Raw genomic sequence first — 20,894 nt, forward strand, 5'->3', positions numbered from 1 at the left:
ATTGGCCCACGAGCGGCAGTCTCATACCATTACGGGCTCACCATAGCCCGTGCTACATGGACACTTCGTCCTGAGTAGCTAAATCTGAAACAACAACAACAACAGTCTCATCGCACACAGCACCGCTCCTGTGCCAGGTAAGTCCACTACGGGCTCACCGTAGCCCAGGCTACTTCCCCCGCTTCTGTACCAGGTAAGTTACGGGCTCACCATAGCCCGTGCTACTTGGAACTAGTTCCGAGTAGCTGAATCTATAACAGTCTCATAACCACTCACATCAGTTTTTTGTGAAGTTCGGCGATCTTGTTCTCGAGGGCGACCGTCTGGGTGGTGACGAACCGGAACTCTGAGACGTAGCCGGGGGAGTGTCGCCTGGGGTCGTAGTCGCCAAGCTCAGCTGCGGATCAACAAACACCACAGTCAAACGGCATTCAACTCACGGCCAAAGGTCAAGCGGCCTTCAGTTCATGATCAAAGGTCAAGCGGCCTTCAGTTCATGGCCAAAGGTCAAGCGGCCTTCAGTTCATGGCCAAAGGTCAAGCGGCCTTCAGTTCATGATCAAAGGTCAAGGGTAACACCTAGAATAATTATGACCCGTTTTTTTTAATAGCTTAAAACTGGTCAATGTGTGACATAGTACAAACCTTTACACGAGAAACAGGTAAATAGTGATGGCTGATAATCCACCTGATGGAAGCCGGTCGGCCGAGCGGACAGCACGCTGGGCTTGTGATCCTGTGGTCCTGGGTTCGATCCCAGGCGCCGGCGAGAAACAATGGGCAGAGTTTCTTTCATCCTATGTCCCTGTTACCTAGCAGTAAAATAGGTACCTGGGTGTTAGTCAGCTGTCACGGGCTGCTTCCTGGGGGTGGAGGCCTGGTCGAGGACCGGGCCGCGGGGACACTAAAGCCCCGAAATCATCTCAAGATAACCTCTCCAACAGTGATTTGTTAGCCTTGATGACTGGAAAAGGCCCCTAATGACACTGGAAAGTGTGGTTAACGTCTTCGACTCTAAGCCGAAGGCCCTCAGGGGTCAATTTTCAGGCAGCATAGACACGTTTCCTTTCACCTGATGCCTCTGTTCACCTAGCAGGAAATTGGAACGCAGGAGTTAGACAACTAGTGTGGATTCCGTGGTTGGAGAGGTCGGTAGTTGGCCGCTCTGAGGGATGTCGGTTAACCCCGACAGGGGTTAATTATTGTATTTATGTATGGTTTAGGATTTATGTATTATTGTATTTATGTATGGTTTAGGATTTATGTATTATTGTATTTATGTATGGTTTAGGATTTATGTATTATTGTATTTATGTATGGTTTAGGATTTATGTATTATTGTATTTATGTATGGTTTAGGATTTATGTATTATTGTATTTATGTATGGTTTAGGATTTATGTATTATTGTATTTATGTATGGTTTAGGATTTATGTATTATTGTATTTATGTATGGTTTAGGATTTATGTATTATTGTATTTATGTATGGTTTAGGATTTATGTATTATTGTATTTATGTATGGTTTAGGATTTATGTATTATTGTATTTATGTATGGTTTAGGATTTATGTATTATTGTATTTATGTATGGTTTAGGATTTATGTATTATTGTATTTATGTATGGTTTAGGATTTATGTATTATTGTATTTATGTATGGTTTAGGATTTATGTATTATTGTATTTATGTATGGTTTAGGATTTATGTATTATTGTATTTATGTATGGTTTAGGATTTATGTATTATTGTATTTATGTATGGTTTAGGATTTATGTATTATTGTATTTATGTATGGTTTAGGATTTATGTATTATTGTATTTATGTATGTATTATGTAATGTATTTCGTTGATTATTGTAAAATCAACGAAACTAGAAAAATATTTACTTATCTTATCTTATTTACTTACAATAAATTTATTTACGAGAATAATAAATTATGAGAATAATGTTCATTCGTCAGTTGGTCCCGGGTTCGATTCTCGAGCAGGGCAAGATTACTTACACCAGATACCTTTGTTCACCTGACAGTGAACAAAGGTAAAACAAAGGTGCACAATGGCTAAAAGAAAACCCACGAGTTAGTCGACTGTTGCAGATTGCATTCAGGGAAAGGTCAGTCTGTCTCTAAATGACATTTGCATAACTCAGAAATCCCGGAACTTGCATGTAATTAAAACACAATTAGCTACAGATTACATTGCAGTATCTCCACACTCCTATTCTCTTTAAAGAAATTTATATATATATATATATATATATATATATATATATATATATATATATATATATATATATATATATATATCCTATTTCACATTAACCCCTTGCATTCTCATTTGTAAGTGAGAAAGAAAAGAAAATTAATAAATTTTTAAGCTAATTTGCTTAAGAAAATTAAACATTTTCATATGCAAATGAACAAAATGCTGTGCCTTGATTATTCTGCATGCTGCTTGTGCCTATAAGTTTATTCTTACCAACATTATGCCCGAAACGCTTTGCGTAATAGTGGCTTTAGGCATTGTATGTACTAGCTCTACCTATAAGTCAACCAATCTTTGTAAAAATTTCTTGTATGTATGTACCTTACCTAAATAAACATTTATTTATTTATATTTATTTGAATGTCAAGATGCTAAGTGTGCATATGGCCTTTTATCACAGCATTGACTTCAATTAATTTTCAGATTTTCTTGTATGCAAATTAACGTATGCCAATTTGGATAGGCTACTTCAATTTAGTTATAACAATGCAGGCGATGAGTCACAATAACGTGGCTAAAGTAAGTTGACGAGACCACACACTAGAAGGTGAATGGACGACGACGTTTCGGTCCGTCCTGGACCATTCTCAAGTCGATTGTGAGAATGGTCCAGGACGGACCGAAACGTCGTCGTCCCTTCACCTTCTAGTGTGTGGTCTGGTCAACTTAGTTATAACAAACCTGTCCCTAACAGCTTGAAGGATCTTAACAGGAATCTTGTCCTCGACATTTGGGAACCAAATGCCTCTATGATCATTCCCCATCTGTATATTGACCTTTTGTCCAATACGATCACTAAGGTCACCTCAAGGACAAGGTCACCTCAAGGACGAGGTGTATTACAAGTATTACAAGGACAACTGTGGCACTTCTTCAAGAAATAAATATACTGACACCTCTCGTCAAATAAACAAACATTTACACATGAAAACAAAATTATACGTTGTCAAATAAAAAACAATGGATATACTAGGTCACATAAAAATCTAAACATTTATACTCGTATAATCAAGAAGAATCGCAGAGGGGAGGAATTTTTGGGGGTTTTTAATTATCATGGGAAAGCGTCAAGCCGTTACATATAGCACTTGGAAGGGGTCAGGATAAGGATTTGGGATGGGACAGGGGGTTAAGGAATGGTGCCCAACCACTTGTGGACGGTCGGAGATTGAACGCTGACCTGCATGAAGCGAGACTGCCGCTCTACCGTCCAGCCCAAGTGGCTAGGCTTTGGGAACTGTACATAATTACCCTGCATGGAAGGAACAAGTTCCACCAAAATACCATCCAGGTCATGTGGGGACGAGGCATCCACCCTGTGGTCAACCCGTCCTCTTAAAAATAACGTCACTTTTGGCTCGTATGCGCGATATGGCTAAATTTGGAAGTAATTTGAACAGGGTAGTGGTTAAGGCGGTCTCAGCTTCAACACTGGGACTAGTCTCCTCTGGTACTACATGTAGCCTATCGCAAGTTCAAGTTCAAGTATGTTTATCGAGACGAACAAAAATACATCTCAAAGGGATAGAGTAGCTTAGACTATTTCTATCCTCCGAAGCCTATTGCTACACTCCAGAGTCTGGAAGATTAATTTCCGAGAAAAATGTACATGGAATGTGATGGTTATCTATAATGGTACACTAAAAGCACCATTCAGACACTTCACACCTGCTAGTCTAGCGTGTACAATAATAAAACTTCCCTGTTCCCCAGACCAAATCTCCTGCCAAAGTGCTCACGCGGCATTTATAGGCTATATATATATATTTACGAAGCGTACTTGCTGCCTACGAGCATGTACTACTTCTACGACTTGGGCTTCAGAAAACAAAGGCCATAACTTACTACAGCAAACATCTATGTTATCGCACGACACTTTCTCCGTGTATCTGAGGGAACTGAGAAAGCATTAGTGTAGTGAGGGGTGGATGAAGTCAAATAAAACTGGCCCAGGCACCTCTGTCAGGGTTGGTCTTTGCAGGAAACAAACACTCTACTCCAGTACTGGAGTTCCTATTGTTTGGTGATGGTGATCGCTTTAGTGTCTAATACTAAGCTTTCTCTTTGATACCTACTTGATGGGGTTCTGGGAGTTCTTCTACTCCCCAAACCCCATGGGAGACATCTCCCGTCACGCAGGGTGCAGTCGCACCTCCACAGATCTCCAGTATCAGCTCTTGATACTGGTAATGGTTCAAAAGGGCCACCACTTACGGGCTATTCATGCCCGTGCTACCTTTTGGGTGGCTTAATCTTCATCATCATCATCCCCAAACCCGGCCTGAGGCCAGGCTTGACTTGAGATAACGTGGTCCAACAGGCTGTTGCTTGGAGCGGCCCACAGGCCCAAATATCCACCACAGCCTGGTTCGTCCGGCACACCTGTTATCAGGAGGCATCAAGGTGAAAGCACTAAGCCATTATGACTATATGCTATATAGCCATTATGACTATATATTTTTGCCCGAAACGCATTGCGTAATAGTGGCTTTAGGCATTGTATGTACTAGCTCTATCTATATATCAATCCATTAATGTAACATCACTTGTATGTATATACCTTACCTGAATAAACATATTTATTTATTTATTTATTTATATAACACAGCACTTTAAGGAACATAAAGATAAGGGAAGAAGCTGAAACGGAACGATGGAAAAGAACTTTGTTCAGCAACTTCAACCATAGGGGATTGAACACTGATCAGCAAGAGGCGAGCCGTCACTGTAACAACTGATCCACTGTAACGACCAGGATAGGGTCAACGAGTCGTAATACTCTAACTCGTGTCCCACTTTCAGTTCCTGGAAAATATGCTTAACATCCAACCTACGCGGCTCACTCCTTGATTTGATTGTTGCCGCCGAAGGCGGCTAGTTTATTGTGCACCCCATACTCATCCTGTGAGCGGTAGCGCAAAAGCATTACAGAGGGCACAAAAGGTCTTTATCAGACCTCATCTTAGATTATTACATAAACAATTTCATCTATCCTTCACACCTTATAGTTACAATGTCAGCAAGTTACAGAGAAAGTGTTATTACAAGAGCTACATATTTACAGTAAGTCATCATACATTAAAGGCTAACTCCTGATAGTAAATAACCTGGACCAAGTTTCATTAAACATTTACGAAACCTGTACATCTTTCCTCAATTATGGCGGCTTTGTTTACATTTATTACACAGTTTATGAGGTTCGAAATTTCACAACCCAAAGTTATTATTGTTATAAACAACAATGAAGTGCTTCAGAGCTCAAACTGTTTAATAAAAGTAGACAAAGCCAACCATAACGGAGGAAAGATTTACGAACCCGGAACCTTAGGACTACGAATGCCGAGCGCTGTCCACTCAGCTGTCATGCCCCCATCCATCACATCCATATTGAAGAAACAACAACATTGCAGGGTGATTGGTGAGGGGTAGGTGACCAACATCGGCTTGACGGGATCGGCCCTCCCTATTACTCCCAGTCAAGGGAGTTTAAGTCATTCCCTCTGAGTCCCTCCCATTAATGAAACCGAGGAGTCTCATTACGCACTGATGTTAGAGGAAAAAATCCTTTTCACCGGAGTGTTGCTCTAGGAAGGCAAAGATATGCGGACGAGGAGTCACAAGAACGTGGCTGAAATATGTTGACCAGACCACACACTAGAAAGTGAAGGGACGACGACGTTTCGGTCCGTCCTAGACCATTCTTAAGTCGATTGTGATTATGGTCCTTGACGGACCGAAACGTCGTCGTCCCTTCACTTTCTAGTGTGTATTTTGGTCAACAGGGGAAAGATATGGCGTCATAGTGACGTCACACTCAGAGGAATGATGCCGGCTCGACCCAGACTCCCAACACTTTATTAATGCAACATTTTAGGGAACGAAAGATGCAACGGTTTAATACAAAATATATATCTTCAAATAACAAAAAAAAAATATTGCAAAATATTCAAATTCTAATATACAACCTTGTAATAAAATAAATATAAAATATACATCTTATAAAATAAACAATACACCATATTTGGACAGTGTATTGGAGTATAATCAGCTTTCCTGAGAACATACTAGAGGGCTAAAAAAGAAGCCTATCGATACTTCCAGATTTTCATAAACAGAATCAAATTATCCTGTATAAGAAAATATTTAGAGACCTTGACTCCCTACCCATGGAGACTAGTAAGGCCATTATTCCCCCGGCCACACACTAAAAATAAAACCCTACCCATGGAGACTAGTAAGGCCATTATTCCCCCGGTCACACACTAAAAATAAAACCCTACCCATGGAGACTAGTAAGGCCATTATTCCCCCGGTCACACACTAAAAATAAAATATTAATTGTTTTAATATAAGTTGATATCGATCAAGGGGAATCCTCCGAGAGGAAGCCTAATGACTGGATATTGGGGTTAAAGACAGGGATAAATGGACAATATTTTTTAGCGATTACTTACAAATTCTGAGTGAGTGCGATCTTTATTAAGGATAATAACTAGTCTCTTGCAGTCCTCTTTTGGAGTTTTGACCAATAATACAAAGGGATTTAAAGTTACGTTCCCCACATACCTGAGAGACGAGGCTGCTGTAGCCACGAGCACAATGATAAACACAGCTCTTTATTCATCTGGAAGTCGTTAGGTACAGCAAGTAATCTTTAAATGAAAGCGTGGAATAATTTACGTACTTGAGTTCCTAGATACCATTCAGGAGCTGTGAGGAACAGCGGAATATAGTGTATCCTAGGATTGGTTTGGCCGACTAGGTGAATACAACTAGGTGAAAATACACACACACACACACACACACACACACACACACACACACACACACACACACACACACACAATCCCCAGGTTGCAACAGGTACTTATTTACTGCTAGACGAACAGAGGCATCAGCTGAAAGAAACTCTGCCCATTTGTTCCTGCGTCAGCCAGGAATCGAATCCGGGGCCATGGGCTAAAACTCGAGCGCTACCCGATCGGCCTTGAGGACCTGTCTCTGTGTGTGTACTCATCTAGTGAGTACTAGGTGATACTTCCACCTACTAGGTGAGTACATCCACAGTACTCACCTAGTGAGTACTGTGTGTGTATTTGCCATTTGTGCCGGCAGGATCGAGCTGCTAGTTCTTGGACCCCGCCTTTCTAACCGTCGGTTGTCTAATATACTGACTCTAGTCCAATTTTTCTCTATTATATCAACTACATACATATATAACACACAATGCCAGGATGCAATCCGTAACAGCTGTCTAACTTCCCAGGTACCTATTTACTGCTAGGTGAACAGAGGCATCAGGTGAAAGTGTAACTGCTCACTTTTTTCTACCTCGACCTACAGCCCATGTAACGCTGTCCACTCAACCGTGAGGCCGTGTCCTTACCTATTTGTGCCTGCAGGATCGAGCTTCAGCTCTTGAACCCTGCTTTTCTAGCGGCTGGTTGTAGCCCCAAGGGGTGCGCGCGCGTGCGCAGACACAGGAATAAATAAATAAATAAATAAATAAATAAATAAATAAATAAATATATATATATATATATATATATATATATATATATATATATATATATATTTTTTTATTTATTATATATATATATATATATATATATATATATATATATATATATATATATATATATATATATATATATATATATATATATATATATATATAACATTCTAAATAATAATCACCTTCCTTTTGTTATTCACGTACACATCTGGACTTGACAGCTGACTCAACCCATCATCATAAGAAAATCTTACTTATAACCCAAACAAAAAAACTCACATGTATTTCCCCGTTGTTTTAGATTCAGCTACTCGGAACAAAAGTTCCAAGTAGCACGGTCTATGGTGAGCCCGTAGTGGACTATACCTGGCACAGGAGCGGGGCTGAGTTGCATTCCCCCGTATACCGAGCAGAATATACCCGCGGGGCTGTAGGGGGACGAGGGAGCCCCTGGAGGCGGGGTGGTGGCGCCCCTGTCAAGCGTTGCTCTTATGGTCAAACTTGCCAACATTATGACTCTCAGAGACACTTGCGGCCAAGGATAAGCTGCAGCATCTTGTGTGGGGTGACGGGGAACTGAGGAGATAAATGAGGGGGAAGAGGAGAGGCGAGGATGATGAGAGAGGGTAGAGGAGAGAGGTAGGAGGATGAAAGAGGAATACTAAAAAACAATTGGATGGCTTCAACGTCTCGAGGAAGGATGAATATGGGAAGGAGGGTCAATATCACTAAAGGATAGAAAACGAGAAAACTGATCAATATTGATTGATCGCTTGATTAACGAACGAGGATAGAAACAAAATAAACATCAGAGGTCCGCGGTTGTTCAACGTCCTCCCAGCAAGCATAAGAAATATTGCCGGAACAACCGTGGACATCTTCAAGAGGAAACTAGATTTATTCCTCCAAGGAGTGCCGGACCAACCGGGCTGTGGTGGGTATGTGGGCCTGCGGGCCCCTCCAAGCAACAGCCTGGTGGACCAAACTCTCGCAAGTCGAGCCTGGCCTCGGGCCGGGCTTGGGGAGTAGAAGAACTCCCAGAACCCCATCAACCAGATATCAACCAGGTATCAAGGCATTACTTTAATTAATCACTTTAGCTCACTATTACATTCTAGTTTCATTAACATCAAAATCAATATATCAAACATTAACACTAAAATTTACATTGTCTTCATCCATACTATTATCAACAAAGTTATTAACTTATCATTTTCAACATACAATTTAGTATCCTTAAAAACCAATAATAGACTCGACCATATAGAAGTTAGCGTGGGTCGCTATGTCGACCGATCAGAGCATATATCGTAACATATTATGGCTTGAATATTAGTACAACTTTCCAGTTCATTAATACAAATCACGACACGTCAAAAGATGTTCTCAGTATATATATACACAGTATGTACTGTATTTATAAAGTGTGTTCAAGGGTTAAAGTCTTTCAAAAGATTCTTTTTTCTTTTTTAAAAAAGATTCGGTTAACATAATTTGCAAACTTTCTCGGGTAAAATACAATTATTATCACTAATCTTCAAACACGATTGAATATTACCTAACTCTTAAATACAAATCGTTGTACTAGTCGGTCAAACCAATTCTTCAATACACTATATTCCGCTGTTCCTCACAGCTCCTGAATGGTATCTAGGAACTCAAGTACGTAAATTATTCCACGCTTTCGTTTAAAGATTACTTGCTGTACCTAACGACTTCCAGATGAATAAAGAGCTGTGTTTATCATTGTGCTCGTGGCTACAGCAGCCTCGTCTCTCAGGTATGTGGGGAACGTAACTTTCAATCCCTTTGTATTATTGGTCAAAACTCCAAAAGAGGACTGCAAGAGACTAGTTATTATCCTTAATAAAGATCGCACTCACTCAGAATTTGTAAGTAATCGCTAAAAAATATTGTCCATTTATCCCTGTCTTTAACCCCAATATCCAGTCATTAGGCTTCCTCTCGGAGGATTCCCCTTGATCGATATCAACTTATATTAAAACAATTAATATTTTATTTTAGTGTGTGACCGGGGGAATAATGGCCTTACTAGTTTCCATGGGTAGGGAGTCAAGGTCTCTAAATATTTTCTTATACAGGATAATTTGATTCCGTTTCAAATTTTTTTTTTTTTACAATTCTGAAATGATGTATTAGAAGTCTTGTAGTCTGGAAGTATCAATAGGCCTCTTTTTTCCTCTTGATAACTAACCCTCTACTATGTATTGCTTATCTGATATGTTGAATATTTTTTTTTATTTTTTATTAGAAATTGTATCATTTATATTATATTTTTTTTATTTCGGTTTATAATAACGTTGTACCTTTTGTTGTTATTCATAGTTTACCAGAGTATTATTTGCCAAATAACGAAGTGTAAAATCAAAGTATATAGACCACAAAATTAATCAACAAATTACATTTTAAAATTACCGCCTGTAAATCCTAACAATGACACGAAAGCCGCCATGTAAACGATCACCTAATAGTGACTTCGTGCTCTGAAAAATTTAACTATCCACTTTAGTGGTCAAGAAAATGGCAGTTCCAGCCCCGTTCCTGTGCCAGGTAAGTCCACTACGGGCTCACCATAGCCCCGCTCCTGTGCCAGGTAAGTCCACTACGGGCTCACCACAGCCCCGCTCCTGTGCCAAGTAAGTCCACTACGGGCTCACCACAGCCCCGCTCCTGTGCCAGGTACGTCCACTACGGGCTCACCATAGCCCCGCTCCTGTGCCAGGTAAGTCCACTACGGGCTCACCATAGCCCCGCTCCTGTGCCAGGTACGTCCACTACGGGCTCACCATAGCCCCGCTCCTGTGCCAGGTAAGTCCACTACGGGCTCACCATAGCCCCGCTCCTGTGCCAGGTAAGTCCACTACGGGCTCACCACAGCCCCGCTCCTGTGCCAGGTACGTCCACTACGGGCTCACCACAGCCCCGCTCCTGTGCCAGGTAAGTCCACTACGGGCTCACCACAGCCCCGCTCCTGTGCCAGGTACGTCCACTACGGGCTCACCATAACACGTGCTACTTTGGAACCTTCGTCCCGAGTGGCTGAATCTAAAACCACAACAAGAAAGTGGCCCAGGCATGCATCCTGACTGCAAGACGGAAGATTACTTCTACACGCACGTCTAATCGCCCTCTTATTCATTTCATGCTGAATACCAACACAAATGTAAGAAATTTCACTTACAATTTAATTTTGTTTTACCAACAATCGTAAATTCCGCCCCTGTCAAAAATCATAGCCTAAACTTATGAGCTTCCTTGTTATTGCCAACGAAAGATTTTTTTAAATTATCAGGAGCAATATTTGGTCACGTGTGTAGACTAATTACCCAGTAAACTACCTAACTTATCGGTGCTTATAAAGAGTTTACTTTAGTCGTGGACTATGTTCAGGACTAAGGTCTACTTGGTCAATATGTAATATTGTGGTGGCCTTAATAATAACCTCGAGACGTTCATGGCTAGGCCTTAAGTCCAACAAACCTTGTTGGGCTTGTTCCTGTCTTCTCGGGCACTATACAAAATCAATAGTGCAAAAATCCTACCTTTTTTTTTAGTACAAGTCTTTATTTTGTGGAATTTTGACGGCGTGGTCGATTGCGTCAAAATAGTAAGGATAAGTTTAATCTCTAAGTGAACACCTACGACAAAGTGATCAATGTATTTTGTTAATTTGAGACGTCTTAATGTAAAAAAAAAAAGGTAACTCGCAAAATTCATAATAAAAGATCTTTTCTAACGGCACAAAGAAATGTTTTTCATCTGGTCTGGAGAGGACGACACGGACGGACTCTCCCTCAATGCCAACCTTTCAACAAGGGTCTCCATTACTCTGATAACATTCCTTTTGATGGTCCAGGCAGAGTGACTTTCAGCCGTTCACTGAGTCCCATTACATTAAACCCTCCACACAAAACCCAGCAATTATGGTCAAAATATTTGCAAACAAACAATAATTACCTTAGTTTGAAAGCAATGATCACTGTGGTTTGATAAGAGATTTATGTGGATGAAACATTTACAGCCATTATATCCACAACACCACAAAATAAATTCTCAAAGCAAAAGTATTTGTCCAAAATTGGTTTTAGAATTAACAGTGTGTGTGTGTGTGTGTGTGTGTGTGTGTGTGTGTGTGTGTGTGTGTGTGTGTGTGTGTGTGTGTGTATGTGTGTGTGTGTGTGTGTGTGTGTGTGTGTGTGTGTGTGTGTGTGTGGGGGTGTGTGTACTCACCTATTTGTACTCACCTATTTGTACTCACCTATTTGTGCTTGCAGGATCGAGCATTGACTCTTGGATCCCGCCTTTCCAGCTATCGGTTGTTTACAGCAATGACTCCTGTCCCATTTCCCTATCATACCTAGTTTTAAAAGTATGAATAGTATTTGCTTCCACAACCTGTTCCCCAAGGGCATTCCATTTTTCCACTACTCTCACGCTAAAAGAAAACTTCCTAACATCTCTGTGACTCATCTGAGTTTCCAGTTTCCACCCATGTCCCCTCGTTCTGTTATTATTACGTGTGAACATTTCATCTATTTCCACTTTGTCAATTCCCCTGAGTATTTTATATGTCTCTATCATATCTCCTCTCTCCCTTCTTTTCTCTAGTGTCGTAATGTTCAGTTCCTTCAGCCGCTCTTCATATCCCATCCCTCGTAACTCTGGGACAAGCCTCGTCGCAAACCTCTGAACCTTCTCCAGTTTCTTTATGTGTTTCTTCAGGTGTGTGTGTGTGTGTGTGTGTAGAGGCAGGAGCTGGGGAACAAACATTGGAAAGCACACATTGGACATCTTCAAGAGGAAACTAGATTTATTCCTCCAAGGAGTGCCGGACCAACCGGGCTGTGGTGGGTATGTGGGCCTGCGGGCCGCTCCAAGCAACAGCCTAGTGGATCAAACTCTCACAAGTCAAGCCTGGCCTCGGGCCGGGTTTGGGGGAGTAGAAGAACTCCCAGAACCCCATCAACCAGGTATCAACCAGTATCACACACTAGTTGATTGACAGTTTGAGAAGCGAGACCAATGAGCCGAAGCTCAACCCCTACAAGCACAACTAGGTGAGTAGAACAGAAACAGTTTACCCAGTTCGTCGGTGGATAGAACGCATACTTCTGGTCCACCACCAACTGAGTATATATATATTTTACTGGATGGGGTATCCGGCGGTGCCCGGGTCTCTGTATAACTCAACCAAGTTGGACAGTAGAACGCCGGCCTCGACTCTTGCAGGTGGAGACCATGCAAGTAGTTGAACGTCTGGTCTTTTCTCCGTCTTATCCTAAATCCTAATCCTCACATCCGTTGTAAGTGGCGTACAGTCATAATGGCTTAGTCCTTTCTCCTAATCCACCTTACCTTCCCATATGTACGTGTGTCTCTCTCTCAGAACATGTATTATCCATGCACAACAAGTACACAATGTAACCACAATGTTATTTGTTACTATTGATAAATACGATGTAACATTGTAACTACGTTGAGATAATCAGCTGCGAAACTGTCCAAAAAAATAATCTGGAAAACCAAACGAATACTTCAAACTTCACAAGACTCGTTGGGAGCCGCTAGAGGAGCCCATTTTTCTTTAAAGGCGGGCAATGGGACCGACCTCAACTTGTCTATGACAGTCTCCTACCACAATGTGTCACCCAGAAAAGTTGGTCTCTGTCTGTCTGTCTGTGTCTGTGTCTGTCTCTCGTGTATGTGTGTGTGTGTGTGTGTGTGTGTGTGTGTGTGTGTGTGTGTGTGTGTGTGTGTGTATTTCACGCGCAAAATCCAGTTTTCCCTTGAAATTAATTTTTAATGTCTGATAATACAGATCAAAATTATTTTTTCAACAAAATATCGACGCTTTCACAGAGCGCCCAGGAGACATGTTGAGACAGTTACTATATTAGCTAGGCTACTGCGTCGCGTCTGGGGGTCCTCATATTAGTAAGAAGCATAAACATAATTACCACCTGCTGTGGTTGAGTACTCATTCCACAATACCTTATATCGCAGAACAGATCTGTAACCCTATGTAGGAGACGAAAATATATACATATATACTACTTAACATTGTAGAAATGAGTGTCCAAGTCTGTCGTAGAAATGAAACATATCGCCGCTGTGGACCCGGCGAGGCTACCGGCCGATGCTGGCTAGTTGAATGGTCTACATTCTAGAACCCTAGAGGGAGTTTTTTTTATTCAACTGGGGACACTAGAGCCTGATTTAAGGGTGACTTAGGGCGGGCGCTCTGAACTGAGCGCGGGACAATCTCGATACTTTATCTGCGCACCAATAGAATTAACACTTCATCCCGACTTATTGTACCAGATTTGCTCAGCCCACATCAGCACACACACAAGCCATCACCCACACCACCCATCACCCACACCACCACACAACCCATCACCCACACCACCACACACACAAGCCATCACCCACACTACCACACACACAAGCCATCACCCACACCACCACACACAACCCATCACCCACACCACCACACACAACCCATCACCCACACCACCACACACAACCCATCACCCACACCACCACACACAACCCATCACCCACACCACCACACACACAAGCCATCACCCACACTACCACACACACAACCCATCACCCACACCACCACACACACAACCCATCACCCACACCACCACACACACAACCCATCACCCACACCACCACACACACAACCCATCACCCACACCACAACACACAACCCATCACCCACACCACCACACACACAACCCATCACCCACAACACCACACACAAAACCCATCACCCACACCACAACACACAACCCATCACCCACACCACCACACACGACCCATCACCCACACCACAACACACAACCCATCACCCACACCACCACACACACAACCCATCACCCACACCACAACACACAAAACCCATCACCCACACCACAACACACAACCCATCACCCACACCACCACACACACAACCCATCACCCACAACACCACACACAAAACCCATCACCCACACCACAACACACAACCCATCACCCACACCACCACACACGACCCATCACCCACACCACAACACACAACCCATCACCCACACCACCACACACACAACCCATCACCCACACCACAACACACAAAACCCATCACCCACACCACAACACACAACCCATCACCCACACCACCACACACACAACCCATCACCCACACCACAACACACAACCCATCACCCACACCACCACACACAACCCATCACCCACATCACAACACACAACCCATCACCCACACCACCACCACACACAACCCATCACCCACACCACAACACCACCACAGTACGGCAAGCTTCACCATCTGGAGCCCCTCACCACAAATCACCACCCCAGCGCCTGCATCAGTACGAAACTTGTTCACTAGTCCCACATTTACAACTCGTCTTGCTAGAGGGCATTTACGTTGCTTTCTGCATCAATTTAACCAGCATTATCGTTGGCCAACTTCTTAGGTGCCGTTGATAATCCTCTTAAGTACACTTAAGTTCTTCAGTACATTTTCCCAACCAGTTCGGCTGGACGGTAGAGCGACGGTCTCGCTTCATGCAGGTCGGCGTTCAATCCCCAACCGTTCAAGTGGTTGGGTGCCATTCCTTTCCCCCCGTCCCATCCCAAATCCTTTTCCTGACCCCTTTCAAGTGCTATATAGTTGTAACGGCTTGGCGCTTTCCCTTGATATTTCCATCCCTCTTCAGTACCTTATAGTTCTTGGGGAAGCCTTCCCGAGGTCAGACACTGTTCAGCAGGAGGCTGCGAAATCTATCTTACCTTTTAATTACCTGTATATATATATATATATATATATATATATATATATATATATATATATATATATATATATATATTATATATATATATATATATATAAACATAACAAAGGCGTTAATGCCAAGACTTTGTATATCAGTTAAAACGAATTCTAAATATTATTATTATTATTTTTATTAATAATAATTACTGCTGTCGGGAACAGGAAGAATGTACAAAGGCTATTACAGGTCCCCCCCCCCCCCCCCTCAACCAGACCATCCCCAGGACCCAACCCATAACACTTCCCTAACTCCGGCGAGCACCCATTTACCGCCAGGTGAAGAAAGGCATCAGGTGAAAGGATACGTGCCCAACCGTTTCTGTCCTACATGGGAATAAATTCCAGGACGTTGACCACCGTCTTACCTCCGCAGTCAAATCTAAAAAATTCCTTAGGAACAGCAGAAGGGGTTACAAGAGATGAAGGAATTAAGACCTTCAAATATTATAAAAATCCTGTAATAATACTATATAAATTCTCAACATTATATTCAACACCACCAGAACAGTGATCGCAGCCCACCACTAACTTACGGCTGCTTAAGTCCAACATTTTTTAAATAAATCGATACACAATGAAAGTTGGAACCGAAGGCCCAGGAAAGCTAATGATAATATTCTAAAAATGAGAATTTATACAAGAGAATTATACAATAGAATACAACACAATAATAAATGGTGTACTTACACTGGACGGCGTAAGAGCCGAGCTCGGCGGCCAGGTCCTGAGAGATGGGGAGGCGGCCCTGCAGGATGTCCTGTTTCACCTGCAGGAAGAACTGGTACCTGAGGAAGGAGACACGAGACAATGTTACAATGTGTCCCTCTAAACCACATTAACTAAAATTACCACATTGTAATGATGTTAAATATAACAACGTCTTTCTTTTAAGGTTCGTTTACTTCTCTGGTCTGAAATTAGTATCTGTGAAAATTTAAGCAAATTAATACTTTTAAACTATGTAAAAATTTACTACAACTCGATAGCAAATCTATATATATAAAATATTGTTTGACTCTTATTTTTGTTCGAGGTTGGAGTCCGGACTTTTAGGGGGACTCCGAACTACCAAATTTTGCAGGGTGAGTGGTGGCTGGTTGGGGATCGTTATAAGAGCGTCGAAGTCGACCCCCATTCCCTCCCTATGCATAAAACGGCAAATGCTACTACAGAAACTGGCCGGTGGGGACGTGGATGTACTCCGGAAACTCATACGAGCTGAGAACTTTCGTCTCAAATTATCTTGCCTTTGAAGCCTCGCGAATTTGGCAACTATTGCGAGTTTTATCTTGAGAAATGTCAGTCGTATGATCAAATCATACGTAAGACTAGGGGCCAGATTCACGAAAGCACTTACGCATACATTTACGAACCTGTACATCTTTTCTCAATCTTTGGCGGCTGTTTCCAATGATTAAACAGTTAATCAGCTCCGAATCCCCAGGAGGTTGTTTATAACAATAACAACAGATGATTGGGAAGTTTTCATGCTTGTAAACTGTAAGAAATGTAAACAAAGCCGTCAAAGATTGAAGAAAGATGTACACGTTCGTAAGTGCTTTCGTGAATCTGGCCCCAGAATTATGTTTATTCAGGTAAAGAGTACATACATTGAAGATGACTTACAACCATAATGTTGGATTTAAAGATAGAGCTAGTACATACAATACCTAAAGCCACTAATACGCATTGCGTTTCAGGCAAAAAAACTATTCGACAAAGCTTAGGTTAGGCTATGTTAGGTACGGCAGGTTGGGTTGGCGAACGTGCAGCCCGTCCTCCAAACAAAGATCCAAAAGTGATTCCATGCACCCGCCAAACCCCCTGTTTATGAATGAAAAGCGGTTTACACACGACTCACAACTGCTGACGTTCGAACATATCCGGAACAAGTGCTTCACTGACGAATTTTGTTCGAACCACAACGCTGTAAATGCTTCACCCACGTACTACAAATACAAATAATCGCCAACAGAACCTAAACACTTGACCTAACCTAACCTATGCCTATATATACACAATATGCTAATATATTATAATATTAATTTATACTTGAGAAAATTCCCGTTTTGGATGAACAGCATGTTAAAATTTATGAATGCGTCTGTGGGGTCGACCGCTGGATGTAATGGACTTGAGTCGAGGATGGGTTGTTTTGTGTAATGTCAGTTTGACCCGCTGACATGAGGGAAACCTCGATAAGCCTAAAAAAATTCCTCCCCCCCCCCCCCTATCAAGCGGAAAGCGCAAAACCAAAATACCCACAAGCTAAAATCCCTCTACATTTAGATACAAATTAAAATGCCTCTATCAGCTTATCGACGGCAATATAGCAGCCTTAAGCAAATGTTCAAGAGGTGTTAAAAGATTAACTGGGCAATTATGACCAATAATCACTTGCCTTTAGAAGGAAGGGGGAGTCGTTAGCCTCCGCACCGATAATATAAGGAGTAGTCTCTCACTAAAACATCTATGTCAGCTGAAATATATACGGCTGTCTAGCCTGTGGTGGGTAGCATGTGGTAGTGGGATGAGACCCCGGTCATCCTGGGTCTGTTATCATGTAACACCATATTACCACGGTCCACTGCACTAAACATACTTTTGTCCGAAACGCTGAGCGTATTAGTGGTTTTAGGTATAGTATGTATTAGCCCTGTCTAGAAATCCAACATTCTGTTTGCAACTCATCTTGTATGTATATGTGTGTGTGTATGTATGTATGTGTATGTATGTATGTATATGCGCAACAATTATCACAAAAACACTGATCCAAGTATGCAGAATAACCACATGTGAAATTTCATTCTACTTTGCTCTGATGAAGGCGAATTAGCCGAAAACGCGTTAAGCATTCTCTATTTTTCACATGTGGTTATTCTGTATGCATGTATGTATGTATGTTATGTATGTACTTTTACCTGAATAAACATTTATTAATTTATACTTCAGCATACATCCTTGGACTTCAGTCATTTATTATGCACCACATACTCGTCGCGTGAATGATGTTCAACCCGCCCTCGTACCCAATACGTCGCATTTGTTACGCAATCGACCAATCCGTTAAAAATGCGAAGTTATTGTAACAATTATAGCATAAAAAACATACGTTTTCTCTGCAACGGCGTCGATAAGTGGGTTGGTTGCGTTCGTACGTTTCTGGGTAAAACAGTTGCATTTGTAACGGAGTGTCAGAACAGGCTACGTTATCCATATTTGATGTGAAAAATGTCTCATGAGAGTCGGGAAGGGAGGAGGAGGAGGAGTCTTAGAAACCATCTCAGACAAGGTGCTACAGTGAAGTTCAAGTTCAAATAAGGTTATTGAGACAATAAAATACGTCTCAAAAGGGTAGAGTAGCTTAGGCGATTTCTACCCCTCGTCTATTTCACATCTGAGAGGTGTTTTTGTGTGGGGGTGAACGGAGCCCATGGGCAAAACTTCAGTTTAATTTTTTTTTTTTAATTTTGCCCCGAGGGGCGAGTTTATTGGGCAGCGCCACTCATCCTGAGTGGACACACCGCCATAGTGACAGTATTGGGCAGCGCCACTCATCCTGTGAGTGGACACACCGCCATAGTGACAGTATTGGGCAGCGCCACTCATCCTGTGAGTGGACACACCGCCATAGTGACAGTATTGGGCAGCGCCACTCATCCTTGAGTGGACACACCGCCATAGTGACAGTATTGGGCAGCCCCACTCATCTTTTGAGTGGACACACCGCCATAGTGACAGTATTGAGCAGCGCCACTCATCTTGTGAGTGGACACACCGCCATAGTGACAGTATTGAGCAGCGCCACTCATCTTGTGAGTGGACACACCGCCATAGTGACAGTATTGGGTAGCACCAATCATCCTGTGAGTGGACACACCGCCATAGTGACAGTATTGGGCAGCGCAACCCATCCTGTGAGTGGACACACCGCCATAGTGACAGTATTGGCAGCGTCACTCATCCTGTGAGTGGACACACCGCCATAGTGACAGTATTGGGCAGCGCAACCCATCCTGTGAGTGGACACACCGCTGTAACACCACTCTATTGAATACCACCCTAAAATGTACCACTATAAAATGGAACACCACTATAATGGAACACTACTTATCCTGAGTAACACTTCCTCATCGGTTGCACTTGATAACACTGTTATGAGCTGACATATGATGGTTACACCGGAACCAAAGGTACACTGCCAATAAGGAAATGCTAACACAAGGATTAAATACGCTGCCACCATCTGCCTTTGACCATTGAAACTATATCAAGCAACGAGGCAAGAAACATTGCTTGACTTGGAGAGTACTTTCTATGACTGTTATTAATTATGAACACGGTTGTCAGCCACTATATCCAAAAGGCTAAGAGGATTCAACAATTGACACAGACGGGAAATTTAATGAGTTTATTGAGACCAAAATTATGTCAATCACCACTTATAAATCCTATTCTAACACTGGCAAAAAGTTAAGAAATTTGGACATGGAACAAGAACTCAGAGATCACACACATTACCTTAAGCTATCTGTCTCTCCCTGGCTGAGATGTTCTTCACAAACCCGTTCTCGATCCCGGTGTACCGCACTCTCCCTCTCCTATGTTCCTACAGGCCCTCTATATACAACCCCCCACAGGGGGGAGGGGGAGATCTGCTGTTGCTACCCACCAAAAGTGTACAAACACTCAAGAAATATTTCAATAAGCTTGTTTGACATTCACCATACACTCTTCAAGAGAGGAGTTATTAATTACGTGTGTGACTGACCTCTGACCTGGCCAAAAGGGGGAGATCCAGGGATGTTTACACATAAGAATCTGGAGTTTAATTTCCTTGCATGAAATATTACATACTTGAAACTATGCTGACTAAGACTAACCCAGGAATTTTTAATCAATATACAAGATAAACCGGAGGTCATCTGGGCTGACCTCTTGGAGAAGGCTTCCCTGGGTGTGAACTCTAAGGGGGGGGGAGGTCCAGGGTGTTACACCGCCATAGTGACAGTATTGGCAGCGTCACTCATCCTGTGAGTGGACACACCACCATAGTGACAGTATTGGGCAGCGCCACTCATCCTGTGAGTGAACACACCGCCATAGTGACAGTATTGGGCAGCCCCACTCATCTTTTGAGTGGACACACCGCCATAGTGACAGTATTGGGAAGCGTCACTCATCCTGTGAGTGGACACACCGCCATAGTGACAGTATTGGGCAGCGCCACCCATCCTGTGAGTGGACAC

The 20,894-nt window shown here is 42.3% G+C and overlaps 1 protein-coding gene across 13 annotated transcripts in view; it reads right to left on the minus strand.

Annotated features, from left to right (window-relative positions):
• LOC123761441 (band 4.1-like protein 4) overlaps positions 1-20,894 on the minus strand; it is an 817,171-nt gene that overhangs the window by 65,353 nt on the left and 730,924 nt on the right. For all 13 annotated transcript variants that reach the window (XR_011228615.1, XM_069324962.1, XM_069324958.1 and 10 more), the window contains 2 exons: positions 16,333-16,430; positions 277-397 (listed from right to left, as the gene is read on the minus strand). Coding sequence is in view for 12 of the 13 variants with exons in the window: in XM_069324962.1 (XP_069181063.1) it covers positions 277-397; positions 16,333-16,430 (219 nt within the window). In the remaining variant the exon portion in view is untranslated. The remainder of the gene's footprint in view (positions 1-276; positions 398-16,332; positions 16,431-20,894) is intronic.

This window comes from Procambarus clarkii, chromosome 15 (genome assembly GCF_040958095.1).
Source record: "Procambarus clarkii isolate CNS0578487 chromosome 15, FALCON_Pclarkii_2.0, whole genome shotgun sequence".
Classification (NCBI taxonomy): domain Eukaryota; kingdom Metazoa; phylum Arthropoda; class Malacostraca; order Decapoda; family Cambaridae; genus Procambarus; species Procambarus clarkii.